At 40.8% G+C, this 25,460-nt stretch overlaps 2 protein-coding genes across 3 annotated transcripts in view; both read right to left on the bottom strand.

The window, feature by feature from the left end:
• PLBD1 (phospholipase B domain containing 1) overlaps nt 1-8,333 on the bottom strand; it is a 39,372-nt gene extending 31,039 nt beyond the window's left edge. Inside the window, exons 1-2 of the mRNA XM_069002064.1 lie at nt 8,216-8,333; nt 781-1,000 (exon numbers count right to left, since the gene is read on the bottom strand). Coding sequence (XP_068858165.1) covers nt 781-1,000; nt 8,216-8,294 — 299 coding nt within the window. The 5' untranslated portion in view covers nt 8,295-8,333. The remainder of the gene's footprint in view (nt 1-780; nt 1,001-8,215) is intronic.
• A 2,472-nt stretch (nt 8,334-10,805) lies between these two features.
• GUCY2C (guanylate cyclase 2C) overlaps nt 10,806-25,460 on the bottom strand; it is a 51,107-nt gene continuing 36,452 nt past the window's right edge. For both annotated transcript variants that reach the window (XM_069002086.1, XM_069002078.1), the window contains 10 exons: nt 24,774-24,911; nt 20,437-20,525; nt 19,629-19,720; nt 17,909-18,067; nt 16,334-16,526; nt 15,770-15,944; nt 14,756-14,854; nt 13,892-13,986; nt 13,218-13,294; nt 10,806-11,408 (listed from right to left, as the gene is read on the bottom strand). In XM_069002086.1, coding sequence (XP_068858187.1) covers nt 11,234-11,408; nt 13,218-13,294; nt 13,892-13,986; nt 14,756-14,854; nt 15,770-15,944; nt 16,334-16,526; nt 17,909-18,067; nt 19,629-19,720; nt 20,437-20,525; nt 24,774-24,911 — 1,292 coding nt within the window. In that variant the 3' untranslated portion in view covers nt 10,806-11,233. The remainder of the gene's footprint in view (nt 11,409-13,217; nt 13,295-13,891; nt 13,987-14,755; nt 14,855-15,769; nt 15,945-16,333; nt 16,527-17,908; nt 18,068-19,628; nt 19,721-20,436; nt 20,526-24,773; nt 24,912-25,460) is intronic.

Consider the following 25,460-nt stretch of genomic DNA (forward strand, 5'->3'; position numbering starts at 1 on the left):
TTCTGTCTTCCAACTTAGTCAAGGAAAGAACAAAGTTTGGTTAATTTTTTTGGTTGGCTATTGTTTTTGGTTGGGTATTGTTTGGGGTTACAGACCTTTTTGTTTGTTTTATTTTAGAAAAAAAACCCCTGCACTGGATTTGTAACAAGTACAAAATTCTGTCACTTTTCATAGATGTGCACTGTGGGAAAGGCGCAGTCCCTCAGGGCTTTCAGGACAACACTCACCCTTCTAGACATACCCCAGTCTGCCTTCAGGCCTACAGTGTATATTTTATTTAAGTTGGTCAAGACAACTCCCCATGCTGTCAAGTTTCACTATCTGCTCCCCGGCAGTTTCTTGACAGTATTTGCTAAAAAAGGTCCTTAAGGAAGCCCTGCAGATCTTGCAACCAACATTTCTCCCTGATCTGTTCTCAACTGCCTCATCAGTCATCTAACTACTGGCTGGGGAAATAACTACACTTTTTGCTACTCCTTATGCACTCCTTTACACATACATTATTTTGTGATTACAATACGTAACCAGTAATACAAATACAGAACTCATCTATCTCACCAAAGTGTTGGGAGAGCCTGCAGGATGAGAAGGGGCAAGCACATCCTGATCCCATAATGAAGAAGCTATACTTCGTACCTGCTACTAATTAAAAGGACAGCATACAGCTACAAAATGTTTAAATGGACAGGAATTTAGGGCAATGAAAGCAAACAAAAAAACTCACAAGTACAGAAATCCACTGGAGGTGTCACAAATTGAGTTGCTTCCTGAGGTACTTACGGAGCTGTGAGATAGCCTTCCAAGAAGCCAGCAACATACATAATATCTTCATTGCTTAAGGTCTGAGTGCCATAGCCTGCTCTGATCTCCAGAACTCCCCAGCCTGTAGTCTGTAGACTGTTGTTGTAGAAGCCATAAGCATCTCCATTCCTGTCCAGTGTATTCCTGACCTGAAGTATTTTTTCAGCTCTATTCCAGTACACAGTTGCATAGCGGAGTTCTGTGGTGGAGAAGAAAGAGGATAAGGGAAACAAACGTAAGTAAATGTTTCCTGTGCAATACTGAAATGTCAAGACAGTATTTTAGCAATTTAAAAAGTTAATTTTATAGCTTTCCATCAGGCTTAGTTCTACTACAGAGATCAACACTAATGTTAATGTACTAAAAAAGGGTGTGAGAACTAACTGGAGTTTTACAAAAGCTCACAGTTAAACATTCTCATGTTATTCTCCTGGAAGTTATCTACAACTCTTTCAGTGTACAGCTCCAACATAGCTGAGTGTTAACATAAAACTCTGAAAAGTATTTCTTTACCTGGCCCAGAAGACAATCTATACAAATCTTACTGAAATCTACTTTAGGAGACAGCATGCCTTAGCAACAGCAAAGGATTATAAACTACTGTTGACTTAATTTTCCACTTAAAGATTCAAAAAGTAGCAAAAGTTTTCTACATTGACTATCTGGGCAACTAATCCTGGAGGTGGCATAACAGAAGCACTAGGACTCAGTGGGTCACAAGCTTAAAGACAAAAGTATGAGGTATGCAGTCCTTTATAAGATACCCAATGTCTGCCATCTATCTGAAATAGAATCGATCCCAAGCATGAAATGAATAGGAAGGAAGGGCGTTAGATTGCTCAGAGTTCCATGTGGACTGCTGTTTTAAGAAACGTTCTTGATTACTTGTGTTTCAATCCTGCAAAACTGAAGAACAAAGAGCAAGGTAAACTGCTTTCTGAAAAAAAAGAACCAAACCACCAAACAAACAACAAAATCAATAAAGTTCCACATCCTACAATTCTACTTGAATCTTCCCTAAGATGGGCTGTGATTACATCAGCTCTCTATTCATGAGTGATCAAATCAGTACTACAGTACTGTAAATGAGAAGAGTTTAAAAAATCAAATGTCAGAGTTCTCAGAATTATTTGATAAGTTTTAAGGGATAAATTCATCAACAGCCCTTCTGAATGGCTGCACAGCCCTCTGGCACATCATCAGCAGACTTGTCAAGGGTACACTCTGCCCCATCATTGAGGTCATCAAGGAAGGTGCTGACCAGTATGAAGCACTGGTATATACCATTTGTTACCAACCTCCAGCTAGGCTTTGTACACTGTGCACTAGATCAGTCTTCATGATGTACTGCAGACACTTCTCATGGGAACAGAAAATGCATTGGCAGAACCAGAATTTTAGTAGTGAAAGAACTCTGCTTTTTCGACATTCTATGAACACAAGTTGTTACTTGAGTCTATTTAGAGATGAAGTAACTTCAGGGACTTGGAACACAGTGTTTTAAAAACATGTTTTTCATCTGCCAGGTACTGAGGCTATTTAAAGGACTGAGACATGATGGACTTTCAGTAACTCTTCAAGCAGCTATGAGCTTAGTCTTCTGTTGTCTCCTTAACTATCTTCTAGCAATAGATGCAGTCATTTCTACTTAAGGTTAAAGGTAGACATGAGAATCACACAGACTGAAAAATCTGTAAACAGATGCACAGGCTGATAAGGATCATCACTGATAAAAGCCAAAGGCCACCTTACAAAGCTAGAGCTTACATACCAAAAAAGTCAGGGAAAAGGAGGTTCTGTGAGAGAGTGATGCAAGGGGTCAGAACAGAACACATCTTGCCTGTCTAGCAGTAAATGGGAAGGTTGATTCCAACCAAGACAGCCATTGCAGGGCAGAGGACAGACAGCCTACTTCCACAGTAAACAAAGATGTTGAGGAATGTGTAAAAAGAGCAAGAACAAAGTAAGGCAAAACATGACCATCTTTCCTTCTCTTTGGGAGGCTGTGGAGACGTGGCTGGAAGTCAAGAGGAACCAGGGCAGCTGGGTATTGCTATTAGTGCCTGCAAACTAAATAGGTATGTGTCTGCCTAAAATGAAATAGCTGTTGCTTTCCTTTGGAAAAGCAAGTGGATGCCAAAGCCAGACAGACCTATCTGACACAGGTACTCTTACACGGCAGGCTGGGTTTCTTTGTTTTATGCTCTGCCAGAGCATGAACATGCAGAGCTGTTTTCAAAAGTCAGAACAAACTTTTCAATTACCCCCGAAGTCTGCCCTGCTCCAGCTTTCCTACATGACAAATTTAAATTGAAGAAAACCAGGACTCAAAGAGGATGGGAGGAAAGGGGAAATACTAAATACGAGGATAATTTGCAACAAACCTTGAGAGACCTGTAAAGGAATAGTATCGAGGTAGCTGTTATAGGCACAGTTTAACAACAATGCTGGAAAACACTATTTCCCATTACTGCTTTTTCTTTTCATTGGCTCATCATCTCATTTCACTTTGCAGTTGGAGTTAAAACTACGAGCTTATAAACCTGTGTACACTACAAGGTAATCAAAGCATTTCATACCACCTAATCTGTTACAATTTTATTCTGTGTTCATCTAAACGAGAAGGACTGCCTTTACCAAGAAAGCCATCCAGAACTGAAGCATAACATGGAATACAGACATACAAGAAGCACCTGCACAGTTTCAAATAATCCTGTTTGAATTCTGAAAAAAAACAGGAGCCTTCCTATTGAATAATACTGGCATTTTTACATTTATTTTTGGAGGGTGAGGCAGGAGTCCTAGCACCTCTTATCTCAGTCGTCATATTGGTCAGTTCTTGCATATAAAACAATTGCAATGTCTTCATGAACCTACAAATCATCCTTTCATCACAGTTAAGACTTCCAAGGGCTCAGCCTATTAGGACTCTGACAAACAGAAAAGACTGTGCTGATCTGTAACTATTCCATAGCAGTGTGTCTTAGAATAACCTCAATAACACACCAAAACACACACCATCTACTGCGATGAACAAGTCAAAATCTCAGGGGATAGGGCAGGCCAGTGGAATCACCCTTCCTCTCCATCAGCCAGCCAGAAGAACTGCACAGCATCAGCAATGCAGAGTTTCACCACAACCACCGGTGTGGTGGGAAAGAGACAAGCAGAAGTGCAATGACAGAACAAGCCTGGAAAAAAAAGAGTTCCTTCTCCCTTCTGCAAACAGCACGGACTGGGAGGAACCCTCCTCCAAACTGCCTGCTTTTAAAGATACATCAATCCTTCTGCGAAAGATAGATCCAGAAACAGGGACTATAGTTGAGGAAGTGCTGGAATTTCTACAGCAAGTGAGAAGTACCTGCTTTTTGTCAAAATTATTCCCTAAATAATGGGAAAAGGAACATATTTCAGCCATGAATAGGAGGTGGTAGTGGTCCCTTTGGGCTTCAAGCTGAAATGCCAAATCTGTTCTCTGCCTTTTGGGCTCAGTAGAGGTATTTCCAAAGTTATATTAAAACCGCTCATTGTCTTTTATGTGGTGGCAGCAGGAAAGAAGAAATACATATATGTTTATTAGAATATGAAACAAGCAATTAAAGGAAATACTAAGAGGATTGACACATGATGAAACACGAGGAAAGCAGATGCTGAAGAGGACGTGAAAGAATGGCAGTAATTTGCAATAAAAGAATTGATAGAGAAGATGAGGAATGAAAGAAAAGCAGTACAGAGATGACCCAAGACCATCTAACAAGCACACTATCACTAATATTTATTAAATAAATTACAGCTACAAAAATAACACCTGACATGCCTTAAGAACACCAGTAAAATTTGTTTGGCAATATGCAACAGCTGTTTTTCCTTATGCTTTCCCGGGTATAAGAAGTTTTTAAAACATACATGTATCAAGTTAGGTTCTTGGGCTTCATAACTGGAGAAATGAGTAGAACTCTTTTCCTTGCAGAGGAAAGAACTACAGGGTCTGGAGGTGAGAAATAACATTCGTATTTTTCCTTAGTCTGAGAAACAAACCAACTCACAAGCAATGAAACACTGGTTAGTTCACATGTAACAACCTCAATTAGCAATTGTGAGCATCTCCTACTAATCTGGTTTCCTTTACTACTAATTTTACTAATTTGATTTAACTACTAGTTTTTATCTATGGCTTTCCAAATGTGAAGCTATTTTTTGTAGAGGTGTTCTTCATAGCTTCTGCCTATAAACTTTCCACTAAATAGGGAAGATATCATTTCACTGAAAATTAGTTTTGCATCACTTCAAAATACAAAAAATATCAAAAACAAAATTGCACATTTGATTTCAGTATACCCTCCCCTACAAGTAATGTTCAGTAGTAAAGATTATATTATCACAGGATTGTTGGGGTGGCTCAGCCTGCTCACGGGCTGAAACCATCAAATGTCAGTCAAACCAGGGCCATCCACTGGGTGGATTTCCCCACCAGGACAGTGGATCGGAAGGCCGACCAGACGAGATCACTGAGGTCTAGGTTACCTCCCCCTGGGTGGCTCCCAATCTTAAGTTACCTCCCCCTGTTCCAGAAAGTTATCCCTTTCTTAGTTATTAATTGGCTCCCTGTTGTGACTCCTGCCTCCCTGTTTTCCCCATTTGTTCTGAAAAATTGTATCCTCCCTTCTGCTTGTACCCATTGGTTGTTTTCTCTTTCCCCGCCTTGCTCCACCGCCCCATAAAAGGGTGTGCCCGCTTCTTCTTAAGGCTTTTTTCTGGTTGCTGGACCCTCCCGCAAATAAACTTGTTGGAACCCATACCAGGGGCCCCTCCCGCCTTCTTTGCTTCCGGACTAACGCAGGCCTAGTCCATCGGCCGCCCGACGTGTTTCCTCTGAGGAGAAGGCAGCGCACACACCCATCCCACGCCCATTCCACTGAGCCGTCCAGCGAGGCCGCTGTGGAGGCCAACGCTGCGTCCCCTCTGCTCGAGGGCACGCCGGGGCTTGTGGTTACAAGCCCCTGGTTGCATTACAGGATAGCATTTAAATATTTCAGGTCAGTCATAACAAGGATGTTTCTGTTCAATTTTTTAATTTGAAAGAGCTTGACCTGTTTTTCCATAAAAAAATTTACAGAATCATAGAATGTTAAGGGTTGGAAGTGACCTTAGAGACTATCTAGTTCCAACCTCCCTACCATAGCCAGGGTCACCTTTCACTAGGCCAGGTTGCTCAGGGCCCCATCCAACCTGGCCTTGAACATTTCCAGGGATAGGACATCCCCAACTGACTTGGGCAACCTGTGCCAGTGCTCATCACCCTCGCAGTAAAGAATTTCTTCCTGTATCTAATCTCAACCTGCCCTCTCTCATTTTAAAACCATTGCCCCTTGTCCTGTCACTACACGCCCATATAAAAAGTATAAAATGCCCGTATAAAATCTTCCTCCTCTTTACATGCCCCCTCCAGCTACTGGAAGGTTGCAGTGAGCTCTCTCCAGAGTGTTCTCCAAAATGAACAACCCTAGCTCCCTCAGTCTGTGTTTGTAGGAGAGGTGCTCCATCCCTCTGATCATCTTTGTGGCACTCCTCTGATCCTGCCTATCTATGTGTTTATTTTTTTTAGAAGCATTCTTTTATCTTTTTCAAAAAGGTGTAACTCTAAAGAACAAGTGAGATTTCAATATACAGTTATGACTGGAATCTATTACAAAACAAATGTTAAGCATTTCAGGGCTTCTTTAGAGATTATCTTAAACCACACAAGAAATTAACCCAAAGCCCAGTAATTTTCAAATAAAGGAGTAAATGCTTTCTTGATCTGCCTGAATAAAAGCCATTTGCGTTTTCTATTCTACTGGCCTTAATTTATCCTATTTCCTCAAATATTTCAGGTCTAAGTAATTTTTCAATGTGCTTCCAACAGGCCTGTCATTATTTGAAGCCTAATCCCCTGGTTTGTGCTTACATCCGAGAAAAGCAATACTCAAAGGTGAACTATCAATTAAGGGTTTCAGTTGTATGGTTTTCATGTTCACAAGGATACTTACTAGTAAAGTTTAGCAAATGCAGCAGATTTGCCAAAACAGTTACAGGTACCCACTACAGGTCACCCAGAGGAAAGAAAAAAAACCATTCAACAAATAGCTTCACTAATCTGAGAGCACCTCAATTTAAGTCATATTAGAGAACATTCTCTAGCAACAGTTTCCAGAGTGTATGATGGAGAACCTTCAAGGCATTCAAAACACTAAAGAACAACGAACCAATTTTTAAAAAGAAGGAATCTGGACAATTCACAATCTTGAAAGCCATTTACTCCATTAAAACAGCCTAAAGGCACTTCTATTTGCTCCTTTGTAGTTTTCTACCAGGAACTCAATTATGATGTTAGAAATCAGTTGGGCATTAGCTGAAACTACCTCATACCCTAAACTTCCTTTCATTACCACTGCATAATTCACAGCTGACCCTTCCTTTGGTTCTCTTAACTGAAGTTTTTGCCAATCCAGCTAAAGTTTTAAAATCGTGTCTGCAAGATGAGGTAGGACTGCCCACAAAATTATATACTCACAACATTTTGAACTCATTGAAACAACTCTTAGGTGAATTTCTCCTTGGTTTGTGGCACTTAATACATTAACTGGGAAATTCATGTAAGATAAGCACCAAATCCAGCCCTTAAAACCTTCAGAACTTATTGAAAGCAGCACAAGAGCAAGATACTGTGTCCCTGCCCGAGGCAGCATGGTTGGAACAAGATGATCCTTAAGGTCCCTTCCAACTCAAACCGTTCTGGGATTCCGTGTGAGTTCTGAAGCACAGACCGTGACCTACACCCACAAGGTAGCACTAAAACTGTTAGTCACAAGCTGCAGCATGCTGAAGGCCACAGCACCACAACGAAGTCTTCATTCGGAACGATTCCCGTGCCTGCATATGACACTGAAAACCAGCAAGGCTGGGAACTCAAGGCAACTTCCCACCTGTTGGATCCTCAGTTTGGTTCCCCGCACCCCTCCTGGGAACGGGGAAGATGTTTAGAAAGCGCCGGCACCGAACACCCACGAGGCGGCACAGCCGCGCCGGCCCAGCCGCCGGGGCACGAGGTGCTCCCGGAGCAGCCCCTGAGGGGGCCAGACCCAGCCCGGCCTGCGGGGTCCCGCCGTGAGGAGCGGGGGCCCGGCGGCCTCGCACCCGCGTTCCAGGCAGCACGGGCGGAGGCGCGGAACCCGGCGGAACCCGGCGGTCCCCGGGAGAGCCGCGCTGCCTCCGCCGCAGCCGCGGCAGAGCCCGGGCCAGCCCACCCCTCCCGACTGCCTGGCAAGCCCGGGGCTGGGGGCACTCGCAGGGCAGCGCCGGTACCTCCTTTCGTCCCGCCCACGACGGCGACGGGGCTTTGGCTGACCGCCCCCCGCGACCCCGCTCGCCTCACCTGCGCGGCCGCCCGCCGCCGCCCACAGGAGGACGAGCGTCCAGCAGCAGCGGCACGCACCGCCACCCGCCCAGGCCATGCCACCGCTCCCCCGCACCTCCTCCGAGCGCCGGGAGGCGGCGGGACTTTAAGAAGTTCCCTCGCTCAGGGCAGGTCTCGCCGCTGCCCCCGCCTCCTCCGGCGCCCGCCCCGGCCGCGGCGCCCCGTGCTGGAGGTTAAGGCTGCCGGGGGACGGTTGTTCCCCGCGCCGGCCGCCGGGATGTACCCCGGCAGCGGCGGCATCTTTCCTGCCCCGATACGGGTTTGGAGACCCCAAGGCCTGGCTGAGGTGTGGGGAGTCACTCCTGGCCGAGGTCCGGCGTCGCAGGGTAGTGAGGGCGGATCCCCAGGCTGGTGCCTGTGGGACCCCTGGACTTCCCGAGGGTGATTAACCTAAAAGGGGGGAAGGTTTATCAGGAAAGGCCTCCGAAAAGCAATGAGAGTTGGACGATGCCTTGTCGAACGATGTGTTTTGCATCACAGGAGGGGCAGCTTTCGGCCCTGTTGGGAACAGCAACTGCTGTGTGTCCCAGCAAAAGAAATGAGGGACAGTCCTTTTCCTGGGGTTTACAGATAAAGACAACTGTCCATGGGGTTTTCCTTTGCACCCGTGATTCAGACCATTTTGAGGCACTGCATTTTTGTCTCACCCAGTGTTACAGATAGTCTATCTGAAAACGGCCATTATTTGGACTTCGTGTTTCAGTAATTGTTTAAGACAGTTTGAATTTGATACCGGTGCCTGTAATAGCCTCATATAACAAGGTCACATGCCAACCAGTTCAGGCCAAGTAGCAAGCCTTGGCCCCAAGCCCAGGGTAAGAGCACTGTATCTCCAGGCTGCAGGCATCCTTCCATAACTGTCACTGCTTTGTTCTAGGTTATTTTTCACTGAGAGATAAGGAAAAAACCAGACATTCATACCAGAAAACAGGATTTTTAAAAAGAGTAGTCAAAGTTGATTTTATTGTAATGTGTAGGTAACAGATATGTGTAGGGATAGAACCATGTGAAAAACAAAGCTACCAGAAGATGGGTCCATCAACTCATTGCTAAGATAACTATTCATCTTCACAAAATGATACGAAATTTATTATCTGAAGAACACTGGAAAGAGAAGGGCTGCTGAAAACTAAGCACTGTTTAAAATAATTCTCTTAATCAATGTCAGCAGACATTTGCTCTAAAATAATTTGTATCTCAGCGGTGTCAAAGATGAAACCCATAAAACTCCTCTTTAAAAAGAGTAGTTATGTCATTTGTTATCACTTCGAAGATCAGAACAGCTCTTCTTGGGGTAATCATAATGGTTGTCTTCAGGCTTGATGAGTCCAGTACTTGTCACTACATCACCGCTACACTTGCTGAGTGTTTCAGCTACAGCAACCTGAACAGCCCAGCAGTGCCCAGCAGCGCAGCAGTTGCATCCAAGAATGCAGACAAAGCTTGTTGATTGGCACCATGATGTAGGAAATAGCAGACGTTATATTTTTATTGTACTCATACTCTTTTTAATGCATACCAATTTTAGAAGATCAGGGTTGGTGTTTTTTCCTATGCTTATCCCAATGGATGTTTCCGTGGGGACGCAGACAAACGATGGTATGGTATTAATGCCAGTTTGAGTTTCAGATTGGTTATATATAATGTGAAAGCTATGGCTGTTGGGTACACATTTTCTGCTATTTGTCTGTATCATGTTCCTGAATGTAGGAATTTACATTTATTAGGTAAGAGTATAAGCCCTACAGCACCTCATTATTTAATTTTTCCAGTAATCTTTGCACTTCAGATCTGTCTATTTACATCTACATTGTTCTTTTGGTGTGTGTGTTCTTACAAAGCCAGCTTATCTTAACAAAGGAAAAGGCAACTGGATTGCTCTTTTAAAATTCTTTTTATGTCGTCTAGTTGAACAAAAATGCTGTTCAAAACTATAAAAGAATGATTTTGCACCAATGTTAATGGTTTGAATACTGACCAATATTTGACAATGGTGGAAGTAGTTCTGCTTTGAAAGCCAACAATGCACAAAAGGCCCTTGCAAAAGTAGATGTTATTCACTCAGTAGATGTTATTTCTTCATGTGAATGCTGATTTTCTTTTACATGCGGCCCCTGGGCTTTTGTTGCTTTTTAAAACTGTTTATTAATATCAGTGCCATGGTGTCAGTTGAAGAACAAGTCATCTGAGTAAAACCTGTTTGACTGTAAAACTGCATCCAAAAGTTGAATTGAAAAGGTCTGAGGTTAAGAAGTCCAGATAATTTTATTTCCTTAATTTCTTTTTCACTTCTGGTTTGGGTGCAGAAGCAGAAGTGGTGAAAAGATATGAAAGTGTCTTGTTTTGCAAGAATGGCAGTTTCCTTTTTCAGGCCCAGGAGATTCAGACAAGCTTTAGAAACCATACTTCTGGAATAATCTCCCAATGTAAATAACAGAAGTGTTGTCTCTTAAACAAAGTCAGCTTGATTAAAGAAAATACATGAAACAGAGGAAAACAGCAGAAGAAACAAAACAGCAACATATCCAGGTTTTACATATGATATATTTAATTATATTTTCAAATATATTACACCAAATCTTTCTTCAGCTAAAAGTTACAAATTAAATACAACATCTAAAAATCATAACAAATTAAGGTTTTGCTGTGAATATTTTCAGAAGTGGATTATTGAACAGGCTATCACAGTTAAAAAAAACCTAACTAAAACAAACCCGCCCACACTATTTTCCAGACTCAAGTGCAAACATTTTCATTTACCTCAAATCACGCTGCATGTGTCCTAACAAAGTCATCCAACGATTTCAATGTTACAGTGAAGAGAGGTTCGATTTACTGATAGCAGGTCGGACAGTAGAAAGGACGCTTGAAAAGGTGTTTTCTTTCTCCTCTAGTTGAGATTATAAGCCGCCAGCCTCCACATGAAGTTGTCCAGAGAGTTGCTTCAGCTTTTTGAGTCATACTAGACATCCAGTTTTAAACATATGTGGTAAAATTCTCTTTGCTGACCAGTTGCAGGTATTCCAGGGTACCTGATCGGTAGCTGGCTACCCGCGAAAGCTCCTGCGCCTTGGATCCTTCATTTTCCCTTTTCTGAAGACTATTGGTTATCATCTCTGCTAAGTCATCTTGCAACCGCTGCTGATTCTCCCTAAAACCAACAGGATGGGGAAAAAAAAAAAATCAGTGATTCACACGTTTTTAGTGATCCCTCAGGTCCCCAGAGATTTTTAAACATTTTAATCCATCTTTATCTTAATGACATTCACACACTACTGATAAAAAGTGTGGGCAGGACCAAATTCAGATTCTGAATTTTGGAGTAGAAGTCAGGATTTTCATGTGAGTTTTCCAGATAGTATGGATCAGTGTCTTTGCACAAGAGCTCTGTGTGTCATTACTGACGTTAAAAAGTCATGATCACTTGCACAAAAAGGAAGACACGAATTAGATTCAATCCCAATCAAAATAGTTTTTAGCTCTCAACACCATTACTGGCACCAGGACTTTAACTATTCAACTTCAGGTGGCCTTCAGTAATAGAGTTGCCATTGTTTCAGAAATTTCTTTAGTGTATTTGGGTTTTGCTGGAGTACCCCACATATGACAGTTTTTAAGGGGCAATCTTATATGAGGAAGTGAAAACAAAAACATCACTGTGATCCAGCTCAAGAGGTACTTTCTATAGCTGAATTCCAGAACACTAACAATTCAATAATTCTGATAGTCTTGACAGATCATATTAATTTTAAAAAAGGAGTTCTACGTTTACAAGGGAGAGGTACCATAAGAGGTAGTCGTGACAGTATTTCCAGCTCAACCCAATCACTTGTACCTTCCATTTAAAAAATAACAAAGTTCATGAGATTCTGTAGCAGATTAAAAATTTGATTATTTTTGTTTTGCAAATGCCCTGAGAAAACCCTCATATTCCGCCTTATCTCCTCTTTTCTCTTACACAGTAGGAATAAATGGACAGGGAATTATATTTGTGCAGAGGACACATTGTGTAAGACTCAAAACATACAGTAGAAGCAATCTGTAACATTTACTCATGCATTTCAGGACAAGGGATCCCAATGTATCTGGCAAACACCAATTTGCAATATCATCATTTCAATTTGTAGTGAAACAATGTCCTTTCAGAGTAGATGGCAGCAAATTCCCACTTAGTGAAGAGTGACTGTACAAAGGTGTTTAGAGCAGAAAGTGAGGAACTTCCACATTTATTGAGTTTGCAGGAAATAAAGAGGTACTCATATACAAAATATATACTAAAAAATGCCACAAGTTATCCTGACTTCAATTTTGCATAGTTGCTCAAAAACACCACTTCCACTATTGCTATATTTTACTCAATTCTAATGGAAAATGATGGCTCTGTTCCAGAACATCAACCTCATATTTTTTTACTGATAACTTCTCTAAGTGTTGGAAAGGAAGCTCTTGTTTAATTTTTAAAGATTTTATTCCTGTGCAGTACTACAGTAACTTTGTCCTCTTTTAGCAGAATAGTAGTTGAAATCCTGCAAGTTTCATTTCTCTTAGAAATTCCTCCAGAAGAGCTCACAGGCATAACATGGTATTACAGAGAGCTGCACATTCAGTTGTGGTTATCCTCAGTGACAGGTGCCACTAGGACTAAATTTGGGGGAATATTAATGTTTTACATTTTCCTGTCCATCTGTTGCTCTTATCACAACTTCTCCTGTAAGTCTTACACCGCTTCCAAGGCAAAGAACCTGCTAAACATTTATATAGACAAATAACCTTCAGCACACACATAGTCCCATGTAATGAATATTTATGTGTTTATATGCACATATGCTATTAAGTCTCTAACTACTGGAGACAAGTTCAATGGTATAAAAAATCCACAAGTGTCAAGGAGGAACAATAAAGGCTAAAGCACAAAGAATGGGAACTTCTCCTCCCTTTTCACATATAAAGACCATCTTACACAGAAGGAGGTGTTGGGAGATGGTATTTCTTGTCCTCAGTACCCGTCAACCAGTAGGTAATTTCTGTTCCTCTGCCCTAAATATGTATGACAAAGAAGAGAAAGCACAGTGTTGGGATTAGCATGCAATTTCCTGTAGTTAATTTACTTAAGTAATACTCTATTGCACATTGCCATGTTTGCCTTTGCTTATTTTCAGTAACTGATGCTGACAGCAAAGGATTACAAATCCGAAGTGAGAAGGAGAAGAATGGGGGACATGAAGCTGCACACTCACTTCTTTGTTCCATGACCTGAAACACAAGTCGTGGGAGAGGTGAGCTGTGCTGCCTGCCATCAACTCCCAAGGACAGACAAGTGGAATAGATTGAAATAAATGGATTGGTAGATACTGGAGCATTAACAAATCAACATTAGGTTCAGCTTCCCTTTCAGCAGATGACTTTACAATCTTCTGTTCCAAATGGTATGTTTCATTTATTCTCCACATCTTTATGTTGCTTTAATTTATGAGTTAGGGAGCTATTCATCCTCAACCACCAGAGACTGTGATACCAACTGATCAGTAATCCTTGTTCCCCAGCTGTTAATTAGGTTCTGGGGTACTCTCAGCTATACAATACTTTTTACTATCCCTCTTCTCTGTGTTCATGCATGCACATGGTAAAGGTTACCTTCAAGTATGTTTCTCCTCTCTCTTCGTACTGGAATTGGCAGTCTGTTCTTTTCAGGATGTTAATTGTGGAACCGCTCACATGAATCCTTAAAGCTAAAAAAATAAAGAGACAATGAAAGCTCAGCCTGGAAACACATCACATACTCATATTATGTGAAAACTGGTGCAATAGCAGAAGCTCCTTCAATTGTTATCATCATAAATTCTGAGAGCCAAATTAAATGAGAAGCAATTACACTGCTGTATGAAAAATTGGACTCCACTACAGAGCATATCCAGGCTCTGGATGGTACAGCCATTCATCTGAAATACAGGTGACAGTGGTATCTGTAGTAGTTCGAGGTCAAAACAGAAAAGAGTAATTGTGAGTGACCTATATAGAGAATGCTCACATGAAGACACTGGGCAGCAGGAAGAAAAACTGGCTCTTGCCACAGTTCCCTAATGGTGAAGTTGATAACATAATTGCTTCAACTTAAAATACGCAGTCAGTATATTTACACAACAAAGCTGTAATACAGTTCTAGGTCAAACTGAAATCTGTGGTTCATAGAGTAAAATTAAATTCCAGACACATAAGTATCATATCTTCCAGAGGAACTCAGGCAGTGAGCCAGCCTACAAACTCCCTGTTACCAGCACTGAAGCATAAACAAGGAACAACTCTTCATTGCCCAGTGAAGTGTCCACTGTCACTTTGGACAATTAAATAATTGGTAATCAAAACAAATAGGGCTTCTTTATCTTTAAAACTTCTGCAAGCTGATAATAAATTGTTCTCAGCTGGAAACAGACACTTGGGTCACAAACTAACCAATAGCCTTTGGTCCTGTTACACTGAGAGCTAAAATTAAATCCTTACGCAAGCCTGTGGATTCCATGCGCGAAGCTGTGTTTACTGTATCTCCAAACAAACAGTAACGAGGCATTTTTATTCCAACCACACCAGCCGCACATGGACCTAGAAATGGGATGCAGAGAGATAAAAAGGGTGAATCAAGAGACTTGATTTATTTGGCAGGTGTCTCACTGTTGCAGAGCAGTGCAATTCCTGGGGGAACTCTGCGTTCCTCACCAACGGCAATACTTTCTACCTCACTTCCCACAGTATCTTGTGGTCTCCCACTACAAACCAAGCTGTTATTCTGTTATTCTTGCATAATCCAATAAGAGCATAAAAAGGACACAGCTGCACAGTGTTAACTGTATTTAAGCACGATTTCTGTGCAGAAATAAAGAAGTACATTTATTAACTGTCAGGAAGCAAGAGAAAAATAGAATAAGCTTCATTATGCAAGGGCGCATAGTAGTGCCTCAAGAGGCTTCCCCGTGCCTCAGTCACTTTCTCGGATATGTTCCTCCCTGGCAGCTGGTGTTGAGGAACTTCCCAAAGTTGTTGAGCTATCTGGAGTTCCCCTTTGACAAAAAGTATTTTTACAGATAAATTAAAACATTAAGTCCCACACAGACTCAACAAAACTTTTTGCCTCCAAAAGCACAAAATACAGGCTTGCATTTTTTGTCTAGATAAGCGTAGCTGGCCATGACTGATCTCTGCTTCAGTCAGAGAGAAATAATCTGTGAAGGCTTATTTGATACAACTGGTTTAATCACACCAGGAACAGTGGCTGTTGCTCATCCTAGCTACTGACTTAAGCTGTGAATTAATGGCTATGGGCTATTTCACTACAGCAGGAGCAAAACAGTGACTTATTTACTTCTGTTACTCTTCCTCTATAAACATTTTTTTTTTCAACCTGATTCTTCATGAGGAGGGAAATTGTCTATGGCATATATCCCAGATCTTGTATAGGTGTTAATTCTGTTCAAAACCAGGCAACAACATTGTCACTGTTGATCTAGCCCTACTGTGTACCAGAGTGAATTCCAATGCGAATCCAAACAGGCAGCCCTGGCAGATGTCTTAGTTCAAAAGATCCCATGAAGCTGAGGATGTCCAGAGCCATCATGGAGATGTCCACTGCGTGCCGGTTGCCATTCCTCTTCGGTAAACCACTCACCACCATGTAAGCATCACCAATGGTCTCCACCTGTGGAAATAAAATCAGAACTCACTATTTGCAGACATAGAAAAGTACATCTTCAGTTAAAAGCAGAAAGATTTTATCAGATCCTTTTGTTCATGACTAAATATTTCTCCCCCAGAGAGCAGGATTGATTTGTTTAAGGTAGCTGACACCATTTGGGTATATGAGTGTTTATAACTATACCCAGCATTCCAATTAATGAATGTGTGACCACCTACTGTAGGAAATTTGGTATAAGTAGGCACAGTGAAAGCATATTGAAACGAAGTAATCCTGACCTGTTTTTCTCTCTTTTGCTTTGCTTAGAAGGCAGATTTCCTTAGCCACCACATCATGCAATTTGGTTTGTGTGTCCACTGGGTGTAAATGAGCAAAAGTACAGAGATAATCACCTTGTACACATCATGATGGTCAAGAATGTGGTCAAAGTTCTTGTAGATATCGTTGAGCATATCTACCACCTCCATAGGGGTGCTGTATTTGCAGAGCGTGGTGAAGCCAACAATGTCACTGAAGTAGATAGTAACTTCTTCAAACAGCTCTGGCTCTACTCGGCCAGTCTCCTTCAAAGATTTTACTACTGGCCTGTGGAAATAGAGAAGGCAGGAAGACAGAGGAGTAGTGTTTACTATTAAAGGTATTTTTTCATGCAACCCAATCACAGTATTGCTTTCTGTGTAAGAAACATCAAATAGTTTGCTGAAAACTGCCATTGCAGTCACATTTTAGATGCCCATAATGCTTTTCAGTCAGGGACCTCAAAGCACTTACTAATGGTAATTAATGCACTACAGACTTTCAAAATCCAAGTGTGTGAATAGCCATGAGGAAACTGAGACACAGGCAACTGAGCTTCTTGGTTAAGGTCAGAAACAGGGATACTGAGTAAAATTTAAAACTGAAATTCTGAACTTCCTGACATGTAGACCTAAATTCTACCCATACAATAAGTTAAGACCAGACAGTTTTTTTCTGTTTTCTCAGCATAGAAGTAATTTCATTATAATAATTACATCAACTCATCTTGATTTCAGATGAGATAGCATAGTCTGATAATTTTATGGAAGAAAAATTCAATACCATGACAGTCAATGCCTATTCAAGAGATACCTTCATTTTCTTGCAATTCTAAATCCAGAAAAATACCTGTTCCTAGTGGTGGTATTAGAAGAGAATAACTGAAAGAGACCCAGAAAATTATAGGTTTTGCACAATGCTGTGTTCCATCTACAGTGAAACAGTAATGGAGCAGTAGGAACAACAAAGAGTGGAAGGAGATGTGAATTCCTTGTCGCACTGTCTATACAGCCAGATCATTCCTGATTTTCCCCAAAACTGGATTGAACAAGCACTTTGTTTTTTGTGATGAGTCATAAAATCAATACCCTGACTACTGAAATACCCTTGAAGCTAGTAATGACATACCAGGGTAGTTCTATTATTCCAAATATGTGCAATACCGAAATTACTGGTATTACCAATATTATAATACCAATAATACTTGTCCTATAGCATGCTCTGAAGAATCCATCTAACCCAGTATGAGCCAGCCAACCTCAGCCCCTCTCTTGCATTGCTAAACTCCAGCCTGAAGCTGGACTGCACTCCTGCTCTTCAGCTGAAGACTCCTTCTACCTAGCAAGGTGCTGGAGCAGAGCAGAGCTCTGTGATGTGGGATCACTGTAGATCTGTGTTCCCAGGAAGGCAGTGAAAGAGAGGCTTGCATTGGAAAGGGGGAAACCTGTGCGTGAAGAAATGTTGAGGAAGATAATGGGTCCCAATACCATCTTGGCATGACACTCCACCATAGGGTGGAGAGCTCAGGGACAGCTGCTTCTTATTTCCTTTGTGGCAGGATTAGATTAGATGGAAAGAAAATAGAACATAAACATTAATCCTATCCCCTACTCTGCAAGAATCGGGTGTATGTAAATAAAATGCCAGCAAAAATCCTCCTGGCCAGTTACCTTGGAAGTAACATGAAATTAAGCCTGTCTGCTCTGTCTCGCTCTGCTTTGTACAGCTCTGTCCTTTCCTCCACCAGGTGTTCCAAGTTCCGCGAGTACAGCTGTAGACGCCGGATCAGGGTATCCATGTAGCTTTCATTGGTCTGGCCATGGAAATTACTGCAAATAACAGAATTACACAGGAATCAAAAAGAAAGATTGATAGATGTACATTGCTGAGAGCAGCTAAAAGGAGGCAAAAAAGCAGCAACAGAAAACTTCTTCAGTGTTTGACTTCCCTATAGTTAGAATGCAAAGTGCCTCAAGTGCATCATTCTTTTGCTTGCTTGGAGGCCTCATGTAGATGAATTGAAAGTCTGTAATCCACACTTGTCAGTTGGAGCTGGTAATTCTTGAGGCAGCCTTCAATCACCTAACCCTGCTAATATTGTCAATTCCAGATTACCTTGGGTAATCCAGGAACATTCATTTGTAAAAAGTAACTGACAAGCTCAAATTCTGAGAGGAACCTAAAAATAGTAGGTAGAAAATTGCATATAATGTTTAGATGGGGACTTCAGCCAGAAGAATTAAGACAATTTGAGGCTGTCTGATTAGAAGACTGAAGAATACAGTGGAACAATGGACAGCCCCGTGGCTAGTTTTACTCACAAAATCCTGCAGACTAAAGCCTACTAACCCCTGGAAGCAGAAGTGTGGTAACATGAGCTGCTCAAACTTGTTTGTCCGGGCAGCCTGCACTCCCTAAAGCAGTCTGAAAGTAATTGGGACCAGGCTGACTGGAAGAGTCAGATTAGTATTGTATCCAGCTGGCCTTCAAAATTACTCTTTAAACAAATTTTATGTCAGGGATGCATCATCTTAGACCTACATGAGAAGAACACCATATTATGTGTGACAAGAGGCAACCTTTTTGCTTTTGTAGGATGGAGGTTTAGGAGCTGAACCAGGAGGCCTCTCTATTCAGCTGCAGAAAGGTTATTCAGCTGATACATTCAGTTATACATACTAGAGTTGTCTTGCCCATGTAAAGTGTAAAATGATGCTGTTGGGGTTTGTTCATGGGGAGAACCTTAAAAACTGGGGAGCAATTGCCTAGGAGAAGTGATTAAAAGGTCACTGTTTGGTCATTGAAATAATTAATTCTGACCAAATTCTGCAGGAACAATGCAGCATTGTGCAGGTGAAAGGCCTGTGTAACCCCACAGGGTTTATCCAGCTATGACCCTTATTATTTTCCCAGAACTTTGTACTACCAAAGCCCTGTAATTAATACTTCTGGTGAGTTACAACTCAAAATTTCTAGTCAGCTTAATTTGGGACCATCCAAACTTTCAAATCATCCTTCAAACATCTATGTGCATTCATTTACCAAAATGTAGATTACATGAGTCCCTATACAACTCTTGACTAGAGAGAGGGAGTGAATTACTTGATTGGTTTAAATCCCTAATTATCCAGCTTGCTAGTTCCATAATGTACCAATTTGAGGTAAGGTGATCATCTCACCCTCACTCAGTACATTGTACACAGGTGTATGTATACTTATGCACATGCTCACCTACTTTTCTGCCAAAGAATAAAAGAGGATCTAAGTGAAGACACTAGGGTTTTCCACTGACTGAATCATAATCACATCAATTTACGCACCCAAAAATATGAGCTTTCTAATAAAGGAGGAGTTTGGAGCATCTTAAAAAACAAAGCCCCTGCTGCTCACCTGAATATTTTAGCCAGAGTACTCTCAATTTTCTTAAAGTCAGGCCTTTTCTCTGGATCTTCCTCCCAGCAGCTCTCCACTAGTGTATATACCTTCAAAAAAATTTAAGGAAAAGTCCACCTGAGATAAAGACAGAGTAGTGCTAAACAGCACTAGTTCATTACAGAATTTCCAGTTACTCTTGACCAGCAACATATTAAATTGTGTGACTAATTGTCTTGAACCTATGGTTAGAACACTCATTGCAGGCATCTTAACTCTGTGATGACTAGTGACATGATCTTAACTTGAATTTGCAATACACAAATGAAAGGCAAGTAAATGGATCCAGTCTTGCAGACTGGTGTCAGACACAGTTACTGACATGGTGGCAAATGCTGTGTTAATTATATTTCCAATATCCCGAGTTTGGGATTTTTCTGAAACTGGTGATTCAGCCAAAAAGAATGGGGTTCATTGCTGGATATGTGAATATCTACAATACAGACATTTTCACCTGAGCAAGAAGCCATAGGGGCTGTATTAGTGGAGAGGGGTATACTTGAGGTGTAATTCATCCCATCTCAAGAATATCTAAAATAGGTGAGAAGAGTGACACCATATAAGTCTCTGTTTCTTTCCAGTGAAATAATTTCCATGAGTCGTATTTCACATTGCTGGTAACAACTATAGAATGCAATTTCTTCCCACAAAGTTAGGGCATTTGGCATAAAACACATAGCTTTCACCTTCCCATGATCATGGGCTCTAGTTAGGCCAGGACTTCCACCCTTCACCCAGAAAATGGCTTAGTTAATTATTAGCTTACTTCCAGCTGTCTTTCTCCCACTGTTTCCAAGGTCAGGTCTGGTCGGAAAGGCTTCACTTCTTTGCCTCTCTCCACTCTGTAAAGTTTCTCTAATACACGAAAAAGAACAAAGTTTTAAACAAAAAAGCGTAAGAAGGACATTGATTGTGTATAGCAGTCTCTGATGTTACAAGGCACTGTACAAACAGAAGTCTTGAAGACAGTTCCCTCATTTTGTTAGAATTTCAGCTTTGGAGCTTTTCTTAATATATGGCACAAGACCGAAACAGGCTGGCTTGAAGGCCCCTGAAAGCAAAATGAGTAGAAATGTACATGAGTATTTATTGGTTATGGTAGACATGGTTATGGCATCTTCCCAAAAGAATCTTGGGCATTACTAGTGTGCCTCTCAGCATGAAGTATAATTATAGTAACAAACAATGTGAAAAGCCCATTGCAACTTGATCAAAAGTGTGGAGACATACACCGCTCATTAGAGCAGTTCAAATCATCCTGCAGATGCTTAACTTCCTTAAAATGAAGCTATTAATATAAATGGGTTAAAAGCATTGCATTTGTTAACTCATTTGTACTCTTAGTCGTTAAATGCATTCTATGAAAGTTATTTGGACTCTGAACACATCAAAATCAGGCTGCATTTGCACAACTCAATTTAAGCACAGTAAGAGAGCACTAAAGCAAAACCATCTTCCTTTGTCTTTCTCCTGCAGACTTCAAGAATTCTGGGGGAAGGGGTGGGGGGTGGTAAAAAAAAAGAAGCAATTTTTTACCTCTGCAGTAAAGGGAAATTGAAAGGGATCTGTGAATCAGAACAGATTATTTATTAATAATGTCTGATTATATTTGGGATACAATTTTACTGAAGGAAGTATACATCATTCATGTATAATTATATGAGGAAGGTTTGTAATTGCACTGGTCTAGAGCAGCTACAGATACCTAAACATGCCCAGTCTGCATGATCACCCTAAAATGATGCAGCAGCATCCAACTTTTTGGTACAGAAATTACAGACTAGAGACGGAGCAGAAAAGTTGAGTCTCCCAAATGCAATAGAGTGGAGAGACTGCTGAGAAATCTTCTGTGGGCTATGAGACAGGAAAGTCTGTGTAGGGCTCATGTACGCAGGAGGAATGTTCTGGATTTCCATGCTGGACACACACCTGAGAGAGGAAGTAACAGCACCTATTAGCAATACTGCAATTAATCAGTAGCAGAAAGTAGTGGAACAAGGAGGCAGCCTGAATTGAGCATTGGTACGTGGCAAGGTTTCACACTCTTGAGCAGTGAATGAGTTGTTTCTGCAGAAGAGTGGAGTAACCAGACGGAGAACAGCTTCTTCCAGGGATGTCAGTGAAGCAGATGATGACCTAGTTACTTCTACACATTAGAAATCCAGTTCTGTATACCTGTCATGGGACTTCTTTTCTCTCATTAGCAGCAAAATTATTGTACATTAAGTTGATTGATACATATTTTCATGTTGACTAAATTGGCTCACTGAGTAACTGAAAGTAGAGTTTAGTTTTTCTAAGTTGGTGGATGAGTTTTTAGGTGTGGGGTTTTTAAAAAAGTCTTTTAAAATCTGAACACAGTCCTTGCTGCTGTCATTTAAGCCTGGAGAAGCAGTTATATCAGCTGTCCTGAATTATCAATATCAAGTCTTCTAATTTGCAGAGACTAACTTCTGATAGCCTAGCCATTGAAGGAGTTTCTCTGGTGACTTAAAAACAAAATTAATGTAACAGACAACAGGGACATTTCTTTGTCCATTACCATTGACTCTAATTTGGTAAATTTTTCTCTCTTTTTATCTTGGATGTTTGTAAATTAATGGTCACCCCAAGTTTGAGCTACTGTCTTCCAAAGTTAGATGATGCCACAAACAAAATGCAGAGGTGTTTGAATAAGTATGGTTCACTGTCTTGCTCATCTTGGCTAATGAATGAATCAGGCATTTAAATGAAGAGCCACTTCAGAAACATGTAATAAAATTAATTCCTTTCTGTTACATGAAATTTGATGAACTGATGAACACATTTTACTCAACTTGCATAATCAAAAGTCAAGAATAATACCAGAAGCCATTAGATCAGCAATATATATCTTAGACATCGACTAATGCTTTTATGGAAAGAAAAAGTTTTGTGGAGAAAACAATCTCCTCACTGAATGGAAAATTTTAAATTTCAGCTGAAATTTACAAAGCAGATTATTTTTTTAAGTTACAGTGGACCCAGACTTACTAGGTTTCACACCTAGTTAATTTATTGTCTTACCTCACATGCTGATATGTGACCATCTCCAGCATCAGCACTTAGATGCTGTTAGGTACCTAGCTTAGGTGCTAAAATTTCTTTGAGTTGCATGGATTAACCTAATGCCATTTGAAAGGGACAGTCTTTCCAAAAGGACAGAATACAGTGTTAAGAAACAGGTAAAAGATAAAACAAGGAACCAGGTTCTCACTGTGACAGCCAGGGTCAAACACAGAGCAATGAGGATGCCACCACATCTCAGAAAAGCCAAGAAACACTATGTCTGAGGCTAACTTAATAACCATTAACACAACACAAAAAGACTGTAACTGCTCAAAAAGCAGTTAAAAGAATGTAGTTTGCTATGGTTTTGCTTCACAAGTCAAAATGAGCAAGATAGGGCATTGCACCTTCCTTTCTCCATGCTGGCAATATTTGTAAAATTCTTGCATTCATGAGGATTGTGTCTGCCTCTTCCCAAGAAAGAGGAGTAGAAAGGCCTTATTTTCTCTACCTTTTATTAAGCATGGAATCCTGAAGAGTTTGCTGTAAGGGGAACAGGCATTTCTAATCTCTTTTAAATCTACATTTATATTATAGAGTTGGTGATGTGAAAAACTGTTTCCTGAAATATGAACAGATTTGTGATAATGTAGGATGATGAACATGCCCCAGAAATTATTCTCGAATGTAACTCAGTAAAAGAGCTATTAGGCTGTCAAGCTTCTGCTCTAGATGTTTTAACAAATGTGAGGCGGATCCAACAGAATGACTCAGAGATAAAGGCAACGTCTAAATTTGTTGTTAGTAACTATTGTTAGTCACTAGGAAAATCCCAAACCCACACATGTTTCTGTGTCAGTTCTAGTATATAATAATGTCTGGATTCTGGGAATTGGGATTGACTGGGCTGGATATTGTCCTGGTTTTAGCTAGGGGAGTTAATTTCTTCTCAGAAACGGTTACAGTGTTGTGTTTTGGGTTTGGAATAAGAATGGTGTTGATAACACACTAATGTTTTGGTTTTTTGCTAAGCTGTGTTTCTCCTAAGTCAAGGGCTTTTTTTTTTTTAACTTGTCTCTGGCTCTGCCAGTGAGGGGGTACACAAAAGAAACTGGGAGAGAGCATAGCTGGGACAGGTGACCCACACTGACCAAAGGGATATTCCGTACCTAAGAATGTCATGCCTGGCATATAAACTGGAGGGAGTTACCTGAAAGGGAAGATTATCTGGGTTCAGGAAGGGGGGTTGGGTATTGGTTAGCCGGTAGTGAGCAATTTCATTGTTCATCACTTGTTTTTCCCTTTTTATTATCATTATCACTATCATTTATCATTAATATTGTATTTTACTTTATTTTCAATTATTAAACTGTTCTTATCTCAACCTATTAGTCTTACTTTGATTCTCCTCCTCATTCCACCAGGGGGAAGGAGGGTAGAGAGGCGGGGTTGAGCAAGCGACTGCATGGTGCTTAATTCCCAGCTGGGCTTAAAACCAGAACAGACACTCAAAAACAATGTCAAAAAATGCACAATACAGGGTTTAATGGATGCACTACAGGAGGAGATGATTTTTGTGACAGAAGTTAAATTGCTAAAGTTAATTATAACCAGCTTGAATAAAGTCTGAATTGCCAGTTTTTAAATGCCAGCTGTTCTTATGTCATGCAACTGAGTTTTTGTTATTCTGTGTTGACAATGCTGATTTATGCTGCCTAAAATGAGTGGCATATTACATGTTGTTTACAAGTCAAAATAGAAAAACCTTTGAGGCCTTTAAATGTTACAGTAAGTCTGGACAACATTGTATAATGTTAACTTCTGTAATGCTGTGTTCCAGGTGAGAAGGGAAGAGAAAGGGCAAGAAAACTCAATGCAGACTTTATTTACAGAAAAAGTAGGGACACTTGTCCCCACAGTGAGATCCTTCAAACAGGCTCTTCATTCATGCAGGGAAAGGAGCAGCTGTTCAAACAGTTATGAGAGACAGTGCCTTTCACAAAACATGGAGAATAGGTCACTTACAGCTCCAATCGTCCCAGAAGGCTGCAATAGAGGAGAAATCTGTGGAATTACCTCTGTTGTCTTGGCAATGTCTGGTGTAGAATGTCTCTTTGCGTAGGATGATTTCTTGGGCAATGATCCCATAGCTGTATACATCACCCTTCTGAGATACATCGGCCTGACGGAGATGCTCAGGAGCTGTCCACAGGTCTGAAGATCCAGATGGCAATGGGGGATGATGTAAAGGGGAAAGGGAGAGAAGTAATTGAAAAAAAGGGTGATCCTTCTCAGAGCATCCACTGGCTCTAATGATATTTCCTTTTACTCTTTTCATATCCAATCCAGAGCCCACTGGTATTGTGTATTTCCTACTTTAGCATTTTTCTTGAGAAGCTGACATCAATACAGGTTAGATAAACCTCTGATGTAGTTTTCAATTTTCTGGGATTTGCTGACCCTGCTACTTTCCACTGTAGATGCAGACTCTTACACCTTCAGAAAAGTTATGTCTATTGGCAATGAACTTGCTTTTCTTAGCTACATTTCACAGGCTTCTTAGAAATAGCCGATGTATCTGTTTCAGACCAAGGAATGCCAGTGCTATAATAAAAAAACCCTGAGCCATAAACTATTGAGCTAGGAGATGCAAGGAGTTTTTTATGCAGTGTCTGATGAAAAGACTGCCATATTTCCCAATGGCCTTGATACCATGAAGCTATTGAAATAATTCTCAAGTGCTTTTGAGCCTGACATAATATT

Source organism: Aphelocoma coerulescens, chromosome 1A (genome assembly GCF_041296385.1).
Source record: "Aphelocoma coerulescens isolate FSJ_1873_10779 chromosome 1A, UR_Acoe_1.0, whole genome shotgun sequence".
Taxonomy (NCBI): domain Eukaryota; kingdom Metazoa; phylum Chordata; class Aves; order Passeriformes; family Corvidae; genus Aphelocoma; species Aphelocoma coerulescens.